General features: G+C 51.8%; 2 protein-coding genes across 2 annotated transcripts in view; both read left to right on the plus strand.

The window, feature by feature from the left end:
• Positions 1-16,975, plus strand: part of PEBP4 (phosphatidylethanolamine binding protein 4) — a 232,461-nt gene that overhangs the window by 184,296 nt on the left and 31,190 nt on the right. The window lies entirely within an intron of this gene.
• On the plus strand, positions 2,768-3,557 carry LOC136124127 (small ribosomal subunit protein eS4, X isoform-like). The gene is given in 2 exon segments (XM_065878542.1): positions 2,768-2,892; positions 2,894-3,557. Coding segments are annotated over 2 exon segments (789 nt in total).

Genomic DNA, 16,975 nt, shown 5'->3' on the forward strand with positions numbered 1-16,975 from the left:
AGATAGGCATTTTGAAGGGCCACCCTGCATTTTTGCTGGACTGCTCCCTGCCTCATGGTTTTCCACCCCTCTGTTGCTTTTAGAGATGTATATTTATATACATATAAATATCTCTTTCCCTGAGGGACAATGAAGCTCAGCCACTGGGAGCTCAGTGTGATCCTGTAGGATTTGTTATGAAGGAATTTCACTGGGTCGGGGAGCAGAGACTGTGTATTCAGGACATTACCTGGTTAATAAAAAAATCGCACAGCTCCCAGAAACACACGAGATTTCCTTTCCTATTTTTTCCACTTTAAGGTAACAAAGGGGGGACTTCCCTGGTGGTCCAGTGGTTAAGACTCCGTGCTTCCACTGCTGGGGGCACGGGTTCGATCCCTGGTCAGGGAACTAAGATCCCGCATGCAGCGTCTCGCAGCCCGAAATAAATAAATTAATTAATTAAAAGCAAATAAATCCATTAATTAACCGAGGGTATGTCGTTTCCCCCATTTTTGCCAATTTAAGTTGCAATTATTCTTTTTTGAGACAATAAGCGAACTAACAGTAAGGGTTAAATAATTTGTTAAAGGGTCGTGGGGTAGAGAGGAGTTGGGGTTTGAAAAGGGGGTTGGGGGAACTGGAATCTGCCAGTAGCAGCAATAAATGCAGAGTTGTGCCTCAGGCATAATATATCAAAGAAAATATAATGCATCCAGCTTAAAACTAATGATTGCCGTATAATTAGATGAGAAGCATTGTGCTATAAATGTGTATTCTTTAGCGTGCTGTGATTTTACTGTAAAAAAAAGAGAGAGAGCGAGAAAGAAGGAGACAGAAAAACACAGAGCCCAGCAACATACTATAAAAAGAACCTTCTGTTGACTTCTCTACTGTTTAGTATTCCTTGGCTGTTCTCCCTTGGGAGTGTGTAATTAGTACTTTATGAAGAGTACATTTAAAGCAGTTTAATATTCACCTCATTCAATCTGAAACAATGTGATCCATGCTTAGACAAATCAGTGCTCCTTGCTGACATAACCTGTCAGAACATTACCTCTGAAAAGACCTTTCAGGAGGTTTGGATGTTAATTAGTTGTCTATCATGTATAAACAGAGCAGTGAGCAGAAGGGGCTCCGACAGGCCAGAGGGATACGTTGGGAAATGCATTTTGTATGAACGCGGCTTGCAGGGGGGTCTTCTCGCTCTCCCCCCATCCCCCCATCCCCCCTCCCCCGTGTCAGCAGCCACGCATGCTTTGGACCTCTTCCGGGCAAGAAAAGAGGTTTCCAGTGGCTTCAAGGGGCACCTCCAGCCCCCAGAGGGGACTGGGGATGCTAAAGGGGTCCCCCGTACACCACCCCTGCCCCCGACACCTGCTGGCGCCCCAGGAAAGGGCCACCTGCAAGTGTGGCAGGAAGCATGACCTCACAGGCCCACCTGGCTTGCTGGGAGGCTCCAGGCTTTGGGCCCCGGCTGGGTCCCACCTCCTGTGGGTGGAGAGAGCCGGGAAGAGATGAAAGTGTCCTGATGCCCATCTCCTTGCTCCCCCGAAAACTCTGCTCCTCCGGGCAGCCAGTCCGCTGTAAACAGAGCTGCATGGTACAAAAGAGGACTCCCCAACACGGGAATTCATGCAACTTCCCTCAACAGCCTGGCTTCTCAGAGGGCCGGCAAGGTTCAGAACGTACGGGGCACGGAGTCCAGACCCAGCCTCAGGACGATCCTTTGCCAAAGTGCATCCTGCGAAGGCACTGCCTTCGTGAGCTGTCTAGGGATTTGAACTAGCCGTCCTTTATCCTGGACTTAGAATGCCCTTGTGTGAAGCACTTCCTAGCATGTTGAAGGTGCTTACTAAGCAGCGTCAGGACATCCTTCTGTTGTTCTTGCCAGGCTCGTGATTCCAAGATGGCATGGCAGCTGGCAGCAGGAACCTCCTCCCCCCCGGGGTCAAGCAAGCCCCACCCACTCAGCTGTGTCCCCCACTTGTCTTCCTTTCCCGGCTCCCAGCACCCCACCTTCCTTTAGTGGGCCCAACCCCCACAGGCTCTGTATTCAACATTCTTTCCATGAGCCACCACTAAGTGCCTACCGTGTACACTGCGCTGTGCTACATTCTGCGGCAGCAAAGATACGTAAGTCGTGGCCTCAGCTCACGGGCCATTTACAGACCCATAAACTTATCATCACAGTTTGGGGTAATTATAACTAGTGTCAGAGAGGCAATATCATTTAGTGGTTAGGAGGGAGGGCACTGAGGTCATACTGCCTGGATTCAGACCCCAGCCTCACCTCGGGCAGGTTATTTAGCTGCTCTGAGCTTTCCCCCACCCCCAAATAGTATAACAATCAAAGTGCCTGAAGGCAGAACAGGGAGATACTAACTGTGCCTGGGTAGTCTTGGAAGGCTTCCTGGAGGAGGTGACATTTGAGCTATGTTTTAAAGGATTGAGTAGAAGTTTACCAGGTAAAGAAGTAACAGGATGGCTTTCTAGATACAGGAACAGTGAATTATACGTGGAAAGGGGCACAGAAATAAGCAGGGTGTTGGTGATAGGAAGACATGGCCCGCTGTGCACCAAGTCACACTGCTGAGTTCCAGCCCAGGAGGCTGGTCGCAGGTGACCCTCCAGAACCAGCCGCGGGATGGCACAAGTACACAGAAGAGAGTGCTCCAGGTTCCACGGCTGGGTGATGATGGGGTTTCTCCAGCAGCCGAGGAACTAGTCCTTTTCACTGTATTTCTCAAAAAGAAGAATCGCCTCTCTTTTCGTGCCTAGCGCAGCCATGGCTCGCGGTCCCAAGAAACACCTGAAGCACACAGCAGCTCCAAAGCATTGGATGCTGGATAAACTGACTGGTGTGTTTTCTCCTCATCCATCTACCGGTCCCCACAAGCTCAGGGAATGTCTCAAGGAACAGACTTAAGTATGCCCTAACAGGAGATGAAGTAAAGAAGATATGCATGCAGCGTTCCATTAAGATTGATGGCAAGGTCCTCACTGATATAACCTACCCTGCTGGTTTTATGGATGTCATCAGCATTGACAAGACTGGAGAGAATTTTCTTCTGATCTATGACACCAAGGTTCGCTTTGCTGTTCATCATATTACACCTGAGGAGGCCAAGTATAAGTTGTGCAAAGTGAGAATGATCTTTGTGGAGACAAAAGGAATCCCTCATCTGGTGACCCACGATGCTCGCACCATCCGCTACCATGATCCCCTCATCAAGGTGAATGACACCATTCAAACTGATTTGGAGACTGGCAAGATTACTGATTTCATCAGATTTGACACTGGTAACCTGTGCACGGTGACTGGAGGTGCTAACCTGGGAAGAATTGGTGTGATCACTAACCGGGAGAGACATCCTGGTTCTTTTGATGTAGTTCATGTGAAAGATGCCAAAGGCAATAGCTTTGCCACCCGGCTCTCCAACATTTTCGTTATTGGCAAAGGCAACAAACCATGGATCTCTCTTCCTCGTGGAAAGGGTATCCACCTTACCATTGCTGAGGAGAGAGACAAGAGACTGACGGCAAACAGAGCAGTGGATAAAATGATCTCTAAGTGACATGATTGGAAAAGTCTTTGTACTTAAAGATAACTACCACATAATTTTAAAAAAAGAAAAGAAAGAAAGAAAGAAAAAGAATCAAGATCTCACACTCCCCTGACCTGAGTATCCACCCAAACCTGAACCCACGGGCAGAGCTAGGCTCCCAGGAGGCAGTGGAACATCAAAGAAAGCGGGACCATCCTCGCCCGGCTCCAGCCCCTGCAGCTGTGAGACTTCCCCCACCCTTCCCGCCCCCAGCATTGCCTGGGCTCGCTGGCGGGATGGGGGGATGGGCATACAGCCCCCAACACCCGGGACACAAAAGTGCTCCGTACATGGTGGCTCTTATTATTAATGAAAAGAGCTTGCTCTGACCCACACTTTTTTCACAACTGCTTCCTTCTCTAGTTTTTCACTTGACAACAAGCCAGGACTCAAGGGGACCAGGGAGTCGCCGGTGTCCTCTCGGCAAAGCCCTGGGTCCCCCTGGGCCTCAGGTCTGTGTGGGGCCTCTCGTAGCCCCACAGACTCCCAGACGCCACCTCCTGCCCAAGACAAAGCTGGTGGTGGGACAAAGGTCCCAACCCTACAACCAGCCCCTCGACGTAACCCCAGGTCTTCCTCTCCTCATGAAACCCTGGGCCTCTGCCTTCCGAGCAGGGCCTTGGTTGGTCACCTTGTAGAATACCCCAGACTCTGGGAGGGTGCTGTCCTCCCCACCACACAAAGGACGGGGTGAGCCGTAATGATACCACCCCGCATCTCTCAGGCACCTGCTGCGGTGTAGACGCTTTCTGTTGAGAACCCTCACCGCAGCCCTCTGAAGTAAGCAGGGACTATTACAGCCACGAGGCAGACAATTCACTAAGTCCCGGGGAGGTTGAAGAGCGATCCTAAGGCCCTCAGGCAGGCAGGCAGCAAAACTGGGGATCTAGGCCTTTTCTACTTCCAAACTTCCCCCGCCCCCAACTTTACACTAGGCCAGGCATAGCAAACTACAGCCCGCGGGCCAAATCGGCCTGTTTTTGTTAGACCTGTGAACTAAGAATGTTTCTTACATTTTTAAAGAGTTGTAAGAAAAGAAAGAAAGAAACAAAGAACATGTGACCGAAATCGCCTGTGGCCCACGAAACCTCAAATATTTACCAGGTGGGCCTTTGCAAAAAGTTTGCCAGCCCTGTCCTGGAGCCCATGGGGCCACCCAGGGAACACTTGATTCGGGACCAGACATTGGGTACCAGAGATCCAAGTGGAAAAGCCACAGTAGGGAAGACAGACGTTTGACCAGGACAATTGCTGTGTGACCCGCCGCTTCAAAGCCATTTTTAAAAAGGTCTTTAGTAGAGATGAGATCGGGTTGAAGGGAACACCAGTAATTTCTCTCTCTCTGCAGGCTTTATAGTTGATGAAATTTTTCACACACAATGTCTATTTCATGTAGTTAGTATCCTCACTTTTTCAGTGAAAAGTGGAAAAGCTGAGAGGGGAAATGACTGATTTATGGGTCCCTAGTGAATATCCTCTCCAGGTTCCATGACCTCAAAGCCACTGTTCTTTCCATCACACCAGGGCTGCATCTGAGCCCCAGGGCATCCGGGGAAGGGAAGCAGAGAGACGGTGCCGGGACTGGCCAGGAGGGGAGCTAGTGTGGTGACCACTAGTCCCAGCGCCTCTTTCTTGGCATACAGATTGCCTTTATATGCATCTCAGATTTCCTTTTTTTAACACAAGCCCAGCTATCTTGGAGCTGTTTCAGCCACTGAGTCAGCCCTTAAGAAAAGCACCCCAATTTGCTGTATCTCAGGGGTGATTCTAGCCCATACTCATCAAGCTAAATAACCGCCCTCAAGGTCAGGGATGCCTGATTTCCAGTCCCAGCTCTGCCGCCAGCCAGCTTTGTGACCTAGAACAGGCCAGCGTCCCTCTCTGTGCCTCCCTTTCCTCCCTGGGAAACGGAGTCTCCACCCCCTCCTTAGCCCACATGGGACTGTGGGAAAGTGAATGAGATCATGTCTGTGTGGGGCTTGGCGGAAGGAAGCAGCAGTACAAGGTAGTATTATTTTCTGGGTCTAGCTGGGCAGTTGCCATGAAGCTGCTGAGATGTACAAGTCTTTCAAAGGCCTCGGGAACCCATCCCAGGAATGCCATGGGAAGGCAGTGTATCAGAGCCAGCTTAGGCTCCCAAGCCACTGGGGAGTGAGTTCAAAGCCCAGCTCAGCCACTTACCAGCTTTGGCAAACCACCCAATTGCTTTCAGCCTCAGTTTCCCCACCTGTAAAATGGGAGTAATCCCAAGCACAGAGGGCTGCGTGGTTAAGGATTAAATAAACCAATCCTCAGCACTCATGTCTATGAATACCGTGGGCCTTGTCGGGACACCTCTTTGTGTTTTTCCCTGAACTGTGTCCAAATAAGCACAAATGTCCTCCCTCCACGTTCCCCCTCAGGATGGCCTTCTGCAAGAGGGACGGGCTGGGCTTACCAAGCAACCCCTCTTAAAAAAGAAAAGTGAGAACCGAAGCAGTGAGCCCAGGCCTCTCCCGGCATCACCCAGGCAGCCTGTGACCTGGAGGGCCCGGGGTCCAAGGCCAGGGGACTGGGTGAGGGCAGGTGTTCCCTGGAGTCCTTTCCCCTTGAGAAGTGGTGGAGAAGGGCCCCGAGTTCTGGACCCAACAGTGCCAACTTTAGCAGCCAAAACCCTCCCGCCGGCCAGCCAGCCAAGGGCAGCAGGCCACAGCGCCCTTCACCCTCACCAGGTGCAAAATGAAGGGCCTCAGTGAGCCCCAGGCGTAAATGAACTGTCTCGGGGGCAGACATAAATGAACTGTCTTCCTGGCCTCTTTTTGGAGGGCAGGAAGGGACACAAAGTTGGGGGATTGGACGCCTACGGAGAAGGTCTCCGGTAGGCAGGAGTGCTGATGGAGCCGTGGTTGAGGTTGGTGGTGGCCCAGGCCAGCAAGGGAGCTGAGACATCCTTCCAGCAGAGGGTGTGAGAACCAGCCACGAACCAGCCGGGCCTCCTGCAGCTGACACCAAAGCTGCCAAGCCAATCTGGCCGAGACGGTCTGAATTAGTCACCAGTTTGGCAAGGAGTTAAATCAGTTACATAACAGCCTCCCTTGCTCTCCACTGGCTCTCCTGAGCTGGGCTCTCTCAGGATGAAGGGGCTGGGGTGGTGGTAGGGAGGTGACATTCTGGGAGCCGAGGGGCTGAGGTTCCCGCACCAGCCCTCCCCAGGCCCGCTCCAGCCCAGCAGGGCCAGAAGGAGGCGCCAGCTGTTCACCTCCTATCTGAGTCTTGGCCACCCTGCCTCCCAAACAATCTCTTGCTAGCCAATCCCTTGCTAGCCTTGCAACCCGAGGGCTCCAGGCTCTAAGCGTTAGCAGGGAAGATGCCCCAGACGAGGAGTTAAACTGTTTCTCAGCTCATGGCAGCTCAGAAGCACTTCAGAGCACTCCCAGGCCCACTTCTGCTTAATTTGTTATAAGACATCATTATCATTCACTATTTTCAATGAGCATTTAGCAAGCACCTTTGGTCGTGCCCTGTTCAAGGCATTGTAGCAGCTACAAATGTGAATAAGAAACAGATACACAGCGGCAAAAGTAGCTTGGAATTATAACACCTTTCCTCTGGAAAGGAGAGCACTTTCACGTAAAGGAACTCAAAGCCACGGGCCCCATTTCCTGCTGAGGGTCAGATTTAATCCCTGCGTAAGGGCTGGAGAAACCAGCCTTGACCAGAGAAATGCCCGAAACGGTGCAGGCTTCCTGTGGCCGGAGTTTCTTGCTGATTTACTCACCCACTGCTCTTGGCTGAATGAAGAACAATAAATGCTTAACGGTATTAATAATGGGTGACGGTGATGGTGGTGAGCATGACGACAAAAATAGCGTTAGAGAAGAGTACGCGTGTCGCATTTGGGGCCCAAGCCCTTGGGACTTTAATCCTTCCTTTGTCCCTATTGGCACTTCTGTTACACCCACAAGGTAATAGAAAACAGGAGTAGAAGCTTGGGAAACATTTAAGAGTCATTCACGCAGACTTTCTGGCTTCAAGCGGGACTTGACTAACTCATCCAGGAAGAGTCACCTTTGCAGCAAGTGGGTGAACACAGGCGTCCACGAGTGGAGCAGTAGCTTTGTGGGCCCTTCCTTCCCCCCTCCAACCCAACCCCGCAAGCCTAAGTTAAGGGAAAGTCCCCAGCCCAGGCTCTGGGGGACAGTGATAATATCAAGGGCCACATTCCCTGCTCATCATTCTACCAGACATGTGACATTAGGAACTGGTAGAGATCTCAGAGATTCCCTAGTCCAGCCTTCATTGTTCAGATGAGAACACAGAGGCCCAGAGAGGAGAAATGACTCACCTGGGGCCACACAGTAGAGCTGGAACTCCAACTCCCATCTCCTTTTTTTTTTAAAGCTCATTTATTTATTTTTTGAATATTAATTAATTAATTGATTGATTGATTAATTAATTAATTATTGGCTTGCCGGATCTTAGTTGTGGCACACGGGATCTTTTAGTTGCGGCGTGCAGACTTCGTACTTGCGGCACGCGGACTCTTAGTTGCAGCATGCGTGCGGTATCGAGTTCCCCGACCAGGGATCAAACCCGGGCCCCCTGCATTGGGAGCGTGGAGTCTTACCCACTGGACCACCGGGGAAGTCCCTCGCATCTCCTTTTATTACGCCGTGAGAACCGGGCAGAGAGAGGTGATGGAGGACAGATGCAGGGAAGCCATAAGCCTCCCCTACTCGTGGAGGTCCACGCGATTCATAATTCCTGCCTCTCTGGCTCTGTAGCAGGCAGGTAATAGCTTTGCACAGAGGGGGAAGCAGCTGCCCCAAGGACGACATGCAAGTGGCCGTGATGCCAAGTCAGTGTGTTTCTAGAACAATGAGCCTTTCCCCTGTGCTCAGCTCCCTAGAAAAGAGCTTAAAGAGGTAAACTACCCTTAGGCCCACAGGCAAATTCCTGATGAGAATCTGAAAGTTTCTATCTCCCAAAGATCTCCGAGTGTCTACTTGGGAAAAGCTTCCCCAGCAATATTTACAGCCAATTAGAGAAAATTAAAGCATTAAATGGGAAACCTGGTGTTGATTTAGGCCACGCAATCGCTCACTCATTAAGCAAACTTCTACAGCGTCTACTCTGTGAGGATTCAGTGATGAAGAAGATAGGGGCTCTGATCTTGGTACACCCGCGGGCTAGTAGGTGAGACAGAAGAAGGAGCAGTTACCTCGGGGACTTTAATTCCTGCAGTGTAAGACATTTGGGGAGCACAGCAGAGGCGAGGAGTTGGGTAGCTTCTCAGAGGAGACGCCGGACCCTGGGCTCTCAGGAGCCACCTGGAAGCCACAAGTCCACCCTGGGCAGATGCAATCTGATCCATTTGCTTTTAAGTTTCTCTTTGCCCTTCATCTCTTCCTCTCCCCCAGAGTTCAGACATTCTTTTTCTCATGGGAACATACCCCCTCAGCAACCCCTAGCTCCTGCCTCTGCCTTCAAACTTTCCTTTCCCACCGTTTTCCCCATTTGGGACCCAAACTGAGCCCACACCCTATTGATGAACGGGTAGACTTGGCATGGAGGTTGTGGGGAGGGGCCCCACTAGACTCACCCGGACAGATGTGCTCTGTCCCCCACACAGCTGTCTGGGCAGCCCATCTGCGCTCACTTCCTGCCTCCCAGCTCTAGCCCCTCACGCCTCCCACACAGGGGTGGGGAAGTCTGGTCCAAAAGCCAGTATTCAGCCCTCCTACCCACCCACCCACCAGCACACCAAAGCCAGTAGCCCAGGGCCCTGACTTCCACCCTCCACCCTCCTCCACAAGGAATGGTGGCCTGGAAAGGACTTCGGCAAGGGGGCCACTCTGGAGGGCTCTGTCTCGGGGTTCAACCTCAGGCTCTGGGCAGCTACGGGAGCTGCCCAGCTCTCTAGTTCTCCCAGCAACGTCTGTCCTTATGAAACACACTACAATATCACTGATCTGATTTCAGTATTTGGTCACAACTAGGGAGTCTGCTTCACTCTGGCCAGATGTCTCCGAAGGAAGGAAAAACTATTTTCAAGAAAAGGTTTTATGTGAGAAGGTGTCCCAGCTAAAAGTCTGCCCTTGCCACGTTGACTCATTGTCAAGGTCCACGTGGTGCCCCCAGTTTCAATGCTGGGAGGCGGGAGGAAATGGGGAATCTCGCGAGGAATTGACTTCTCTGGAAACCTGTCTGCTTCTGGGGCGCTCTCAGTTGCCTCCTGGCCCCTGAGCAGGGCATGTGCATTCTTTGGGACTACAAGGATAATTCAGGCAGCTCTGCGCCTCCCGTGAGCTGAAAATTTTTTAAGGGCAGGAACTACAGTCCCATAGCCCCCAGCCCCGGCTCTGTACATGGTAAGCACTCAATAAGAATATGCTGAACTGGGCTACACCCTGGCCACCTGCCTGCTTCAAACAGGAAAGCGAGGAATCTGATGAACCCTCTCAGTTTGCTCTTAGGAAACTCAAATTGGGCAATCAGTTAAAGGAGAGACATCGCCGTGATATGTCTCCATGATGGAGAATGGGGACGGGAGAGTGTTGGAGGACTGGGAAATTTGACTGTAAAATTAACAGGTATCTCCTACTCAACCCAGAGCCTTCTCGTTAATACTGCGTCCTAATGCATTAGGAGTTAGGGAGAAAGATGATAAATTGTTCCCTTTTCCTAGAAACGGAAATGTCTTAGGAGTGTGTGCAAACCCCAGAATCCTACATCTCCTGAACAGTGGGATTGCCTGGATGGAAACCAGCTTCTCTAAGCAGAAACGAGCCCCCAGAACAAGGGCTGGTGCCAAGAACAAGAGCAAAGCGCTAACCCAGGCTTTCTTGTTGCAAGAAGGGATTGCCTTCCTGACCGCCATTTTTAAATGAGGGGAAATTCCAATTCGCCCCACTCTTCCCACCACATCCACAGACACACACAGCCTTTGTATATGACTTTAGGTGAGGGGCAGTGCTAGCCTTTCTGCCAGGCTGGAAACCCATTAACCATGGATGTTGATTCGGGTTTTTCACATTGTTCATTTACGCGTCCTCAAGGTGACCAGACAACTGTGGAGTTAGGTCACTTTATTTTCAAAGTGTTTTGCTCAGTATCTAAGAAAGAAAATTTCTTTCACAAAGACATTCATGTCACTATTTTTCCACTTTACAAATCTGGCCACCGTAACAATGGCGGAGACCCTGAAATTCAGGTCCCAGCCTGAAAACTCTGATCACCCGATAAGTCTGAGCTTAATGTAACAGAAAGAGAAGGTGGATGAGAGATGGCTGATGACAAGAGGGTTGGATGACAGCTGGGCAGAAAGGCAGGCTGATAAGACCGCAGCAGGCAAGGAACCCCATCCTCGTCCGGGGCCTTTGAAGCAGGCTGCTTGGCAAAAGGAGAAGCTCCTTTGTTTTAGGAATGGTAATTTATGCCCCTGTGCTTTCAAACGAGAGTAATCCAAAGTTTTCTTTAAGTACACACACACACACACACACACACACGCACGTGCACGAACACACACACACACACACACACACACACACACACACACCTTCCCCCTCCTCCTCCTCCAAGGCAAGGCTTCTTTCCACTAGCCCGGTGATTTGGGGCCTCTCTCCCTACTACAGGTTTAAGAGAAAGGGAAAATCCATATTCACCAATTCACCCAGATTATCCCACTAGTTCATCGTGCTAGGGAAGCCCCAGGACCGCACAGATGTTCCTGGGTATCAGACCCAAGGTCCACAAGGCAACTGGATCTTGGAGGGAAGGGACAGAGTTTCATTCCAACCACCTGCAAGAGTCAAAAATAGTCTTGTGGGCCCTCCGAGACCCCCAGAATAACAGCTTCCGTGGGCTTCTGAGTTGAGGACCCCAGCCCTTTGCTCTCCTAATCTAGGGACTTAGGTTTAGGGTAGCAACCCTCACCCACCCCAACTCTGTCCAGGAGCAGGAGGCTTGACCTTGGACCCCCTGCAACACGGATTCCCTGGGACAGATTTCACAAGCCAGCACTGAGTTTTACTACAAGTTTCAGACAAAGAAGGTGCGTCGGAGCCGAGAGCACGCTTCTGCCCGCTGCGTGGGTGTCAAGTTAAATACCTTCTTGTCAACACTTGAATGTGTCGAACATCACTCACATGGGCATTCTTTAAGAAACCTATTAACTTAATTACCCAGGCTTTTTTTTCTTTCTCCCTCTCCCCCCATCCATGCACCTCATATAAAAATTTGGCTTTCTTCTTCTCTGAGATACTTTTGAGGTAACTCCTCTCCCCTCGGTACAATACCTATACCTTGTTTATTTCTCTAACAGTCAGGGTGGCTGCCCTAGTTAGACTGACTCCTTGCCTCGGGTCCTGGTGCTGCAGGAAGCTAAGAGACAGCAAAGCGTGCCCCTAGCGATGGGGGAGTGTGGGTCCTCTGGCATCCTCTTTTCTAACTGCCGGACAGGAGTGGAAATCTAGAGGAGAGCAAGGAAGGGATAAACCAAGCTCCTACAGGGTCTGCCCCCTCCTTCCTCTAGAAAAGGAGAGAGGATTCACCCGGAGACACAGGTCAATCAACAGGCATTTATTAAACACCAGCCAGGTACCCAGAATGATCCACTTAGATCTTGGAAGAAGAGAAAATTCTGCCCGGGGTCAGTTTTACCAAATCCCAACTGCATGCACATCCAAGCCCCTGGGAAAATGAAGGACTTCATTTGGTATAAGGTATCTCACACCGGGAATCAGGAGAACCGGGTTCCAGAGCCATGGTGCCTATAAGTGGTCCTGTGGATGCCGGGGCCCTGAATTGGTTCCTCAGTAAAAGGTAGAGGGTAGACCTCGCTAAGGGGTCTCTGAACTCCCTTCAGATCTCATCATCCACGGCTCATCTGTGCTTCCACGGCTGTCGGCAGCTACCCACCTACACGGGGAATCTGCTCAAAGAGAGCGAGGGAAAGGCAATGTCCAGACAGGCAAATGGCGACCATCTCAGAGAGTTGATCCATGTGCTGTGTCTGGGGGCCAGGCCCTGGATGGTGACTCCCCTGTCCGGGGAGGGAGGAGGTAGGGAGAGGCAGGGGCGGGGGCAGGTGTGGCTTTCAGTTCAAGCAGGGTCAGTGGAGGTCATGAGCCTGGGAAGGCAGCTGTGCTCCTAGGGCTGACATGACAGAGAGGGGACCTCTTGCCCACAGATCTAAAGCAAGAAGAGCTACACAGAGGCCCAAGAGACGTGTGAGGGATGTACCCACCAGCCAGACCTCAGGCTCCCCTTCACTGCATTGTGGAGAGTCCGGGCTGCCAGCTATGATAAAGGAAGAACACAGCCCTCAGCTTTCCTGCCAAAACCATGCATAACCGAATAGCAATTTTCAGACCTTTTCAACTATGCCCATTCTCCTTCCAGAGAAGTGAAAGCAGAGCTCTGTGGGACACCCCTTTCTGTACCCTCACCTCAGAATGTCCTTTCCCTAGTTCCAACAGGGGCTCCCCCCACCCCAGACTCTCTGTGGACCACTGTGGGTCCACACAGCCAAGAGGCATGGGTGTGGTGAGTCCCCTGTGTGGAATTCCAGAGTTCGAAGGGACCCAACTGGTCGTCTGGTCCAGCTCCCTGCCTCCAGGCAGGTCTGCTGCTAAGTCGCTCACTTTCTGTGAAAGCTCCTGCATGTACAGTGACGGCAGAGAGAGAGGCCTGGTCTGCAGGCAGAGCCTCGCGGCTTCCCAGTCAGGAAGGGCTCTTTTCCCAGGAAGCCCTTGTGGGGAGCAGGGCTTGTGGGGAACTCCAGGACTACCTGACGCTGTTCCCACCCACCTCCCTGACTCGGGGCTGATAAAAGCCCGGTTGCCTCTGATCCACACACACACACATCCTTTCTTCACTCACCCCCCAGCCACCCCTTCCATCTGTGTGCAGTTGGAGAGGGGGTGGGGCACTGGTGGAGGCTGAGGGTTTGACCCTAAGCACCCAAAGACTGGAAAATTAGGATCTCAAGCCCTCAGTGCCCTCTCCCCCAAGGCATCTAACATGCAGCTGCGCCCTGATGCAACTCTCCATCAGGGGGGTTCTGTGACCCAGGATCCCTGAGGCCTGGGCACACCTTCTGGGGCAGAAGAGAAGGCATCCCATTCTGTCCACACTCTGACCATGTCCCATCACTTACTGGCTGGTGGGCTTCTCTCCCTGCCCCCAGAGGGCTCCTCTCAGTGGTTCCTCCCGTCTCATAGGCTTGGAGCCTCCATCTCAACCAAGACGCCTAAGAACACCCTCTCTCGGGGCATCCCCCTTTATCTCCAAATGTGGGGGGGGAAATCTGCGGTGGCAGAGGCTTGGAGGGAGGGCAAAGCAGCAAAGGCTAATTTATTTCCCTTCCACACCTCCCTACGCAGTGTGTGCACATGTGTGTGTGTGCGCGTGTGTGTGTGTGTGTGTGTGTGTGTCCGTCCAAGTTGTTGGAATTGACTAAGAGTCTAAGCATTGCATAAGCCAGGCCCTGGGTCCAGGTGAGACCCCCTCCCCTCCCCACCCCAGGCTGGGACACACCTCCCTCCAATGCCAGGCTCTGTGGGAGACCGCACGCAGCCTGGGTCTCCTGCTCACAAACTCACACATTCCCTGAGAAAACCCCTGGGGCCTCTGTGGAAAGCCTTTCTGGGGTACTTTTATGGCAAAAGAGGAAGTCTGGGGCATCATTGGAACACTCCGGGCCGAGGACTGGGCAGACGCCCAGCAGAAGTAGAGTCAGACCACAACCTTCCCCATCTAAGCAGCCTTCAACCGCTTTCCCGGTCTCAGGCTGTTCAGTTAGGTAGGATCCTCAGGGTCTCACTGCTGCGCCTCAACCCTCCACCACATCCACACACCTTTGCGCATGCATGCACACATACGTGCATAGGTGACTCACACACACACACACACACACACACACACACACAGCGCCTGTCCTGCTGTTCACACTGACTCGCCCAGATCTGATCATAGCAGGCTCCGGCCCGGAGAAGCACTGAACTCAGCATTGCAAGGAAACCTTGAGGCTAGGGCAACTTCCTCAAGAAATTATTTTAATTATTTGACAGAAGAGTCCAGATCCAATGCCCAGGGTCACCCAGCTCCAAGCCCCCAGAACCCCGTGGCCTCTCACAGGTCGCAGATCAGGAAGCTGAGCACAGGAGGGAAGCTGGGTCCCACAGAGGTTTGGGGGAGAGGCAGGGCCTGGACAAGGAGCGGCACCTCCAGGCGGGTCCAGCACTACGTATCGTTTAGAGCTCTGATGTCCAGCTCAGTAGCTACCAGCCACATGTGCCAATTAAAATTAAACTTAATCAAAATTTTTTTTAATGTTTAAAAATTCAGTTCCTCACCAGCACGAGCCACATTTGAACTGTTCAATAGCCACATGTGGCTACCAGCTACTACATAAGACAGCACAGATCTAGAACATTTCCATCATCACAGAATGTTGTATTGGATGGATAGGGAGGAGGTAGACTAGGGGAGCCAATATGAAGAAATTGGTTTCCTGATAGAAGCTTGGGGTCCACGGAGGAAGGAGAGGAGGAGAAAGAGGAGAAGAGGGCAGAAGAGAAGGGTGAAGAGGAAGAGACTGGAGAGAAAAGAGAACAGAGGAGGAAGAAGCTGCAATAAGAGAGAAGGGGAGGAAAGCAAGGGAAATCCTGTGGTCGAGAGCTGACCAGCTACTCCTAATCTGGGAGACCGACACTCTCCCACACCCTGCTCCATAAAGGCCAGAGAACAGAATCACAGACCCTACGGTCAGGGGCCACAGATACGGCGTCTTGTGGTTCTCCATACCTGAAGAGCCCAACCTGTCCCCAAATGGATCAGCCCTTGTGACCAGGCCTCTCTCCATCCCGCATGGTGGCTTTCACACCTGGGCTCCTGGATTCACAGAGATAGGGCGCAGCTCCTTCCATTGGCAGGGGGTGAGGGGCACATCTAACAGGGATGGCCCTGAGGCCCTTTCACAAATCACTGCAGCAAAAATGTTTCCTGGGAAAAAAGGAGGAAGCAAACAAGCGAACTGAATCTAATGAAATATAAATGCTTCTTCTGCCACAGGTTGGGTTCATTTTTCAAGCCAGGGGACAGCGCCTTGACTCAGTCCCATAGACATATAATCCATTCTGTCACTTTCTCCCACATTCTTCTAAGCAAGCATTTGAGAGGCAGCATTGAACTGGGTGAAAAGAATCACGTCTGAAATCAGCAATATCTGGGTTTAATCCCACTTCTGCCACCTAATGACCTGAACAAGTGGCTGCTCTCCCCCAGCCTCCATTTCCTTCCTTGAAGGGTCATTGGGATGATCAAGTGCACTGATGAATGTCGAATGCCTGGACCAGGCCTGCGCTGGGTGTGTGTCAGTCCCTCCCCTCCAGGCCCGGGTATGTACCTCTGCCACAGGAGCAGGAGACAGAGCAGCGGGGGGCCAAAACAAGATGCTCTGGAAGAACTCAGGGCCAGAGGAGATGCAGAAGAGCAAACAGCTGTGGGTCTAGCCTGGGGCGGGGGTGGGGGATGCTTCTGTACTACAGAGGGGAAACACTAGGAGAGAGCACTTGAGGAAGGCTTCATAGTGGAAAACAAGTGGAAACTAGACTGGAAAGATAAGGAGAAGCAGAGGAGGGCATTGAGACAGAAACTACAGAGCCAAGCTCACAGGGAACCTCAACTCTTATTAGTCAAGCCAAGGGCCTGAGGAGAGCTCTCAGCATCGCACTGGTAAATCCTCCAGCCACAGGGCTCCAGGCCCTCCCCAGTTCACCTGGCCACCCCTCATTCCTCCAGATCCTACCTCCACATCAGGTTGCCGATGCCTCTGCAGAACCTAAAGCTAGTGAACTGTTGACTCATCACAGCCCACGCCCCTCTCAGTGGCCTTACAGGGTCCCCTAAGTCAGGAGGACACCGGCAAAAGTGACCCGCTCCTGTCCAAAAAGTTTCCTGCCCCCAGGCCTGGGCGTGACCCAGGAGAGAGTTAGGAAGATCTAGACTGGCCCTTCAGCCCAATCTGAGCATATTCAGGGTCACCCAAGAAATTCTGGCAAAGGGGAAAGAAATCATCTCTTCGCTCCAGAACTGATTTCCTGAACACAGCCCCCTTTGTTGTGAGGTACAGGCAAAGTAACCTTGGACTATGAGTCAGGAGGCTTAGATCATGGACCAGGACACCTGGATTCCATTCCCAGATCTGCAGCCAATCGGGACTATAACCTCGGGCAAGTCACTTAACCTCTTGGGAGCTTGTGTTCACCAACTGCAAATTGGGGATGATAAGCCTTGTCCTTTCTGCCTCCTTGGGGAGGAGGGTTAAATGATACCAGAGCATGAAAGTACCTGATAGGCCTCAAGAGAGGAGAGCGGCCACACACACGTATTGGACGGTGGTTGTT

The sequence above is a fragment of the Phocoena phocoena genome, chromosome 6 (genome assembly GCF_963924675.1).
Source record: "Phocoena phocoena chromosome 6, mPhoPho1.1, whole genome shotgun sequence".
NCBI classification, from domain to species: domain Eukaryota; kingdom Metazoa; phylum Chordata; class Mammalia; order Artiodactyla; family Phocoenidae; genus Phocoena; species Phocoena phocoena.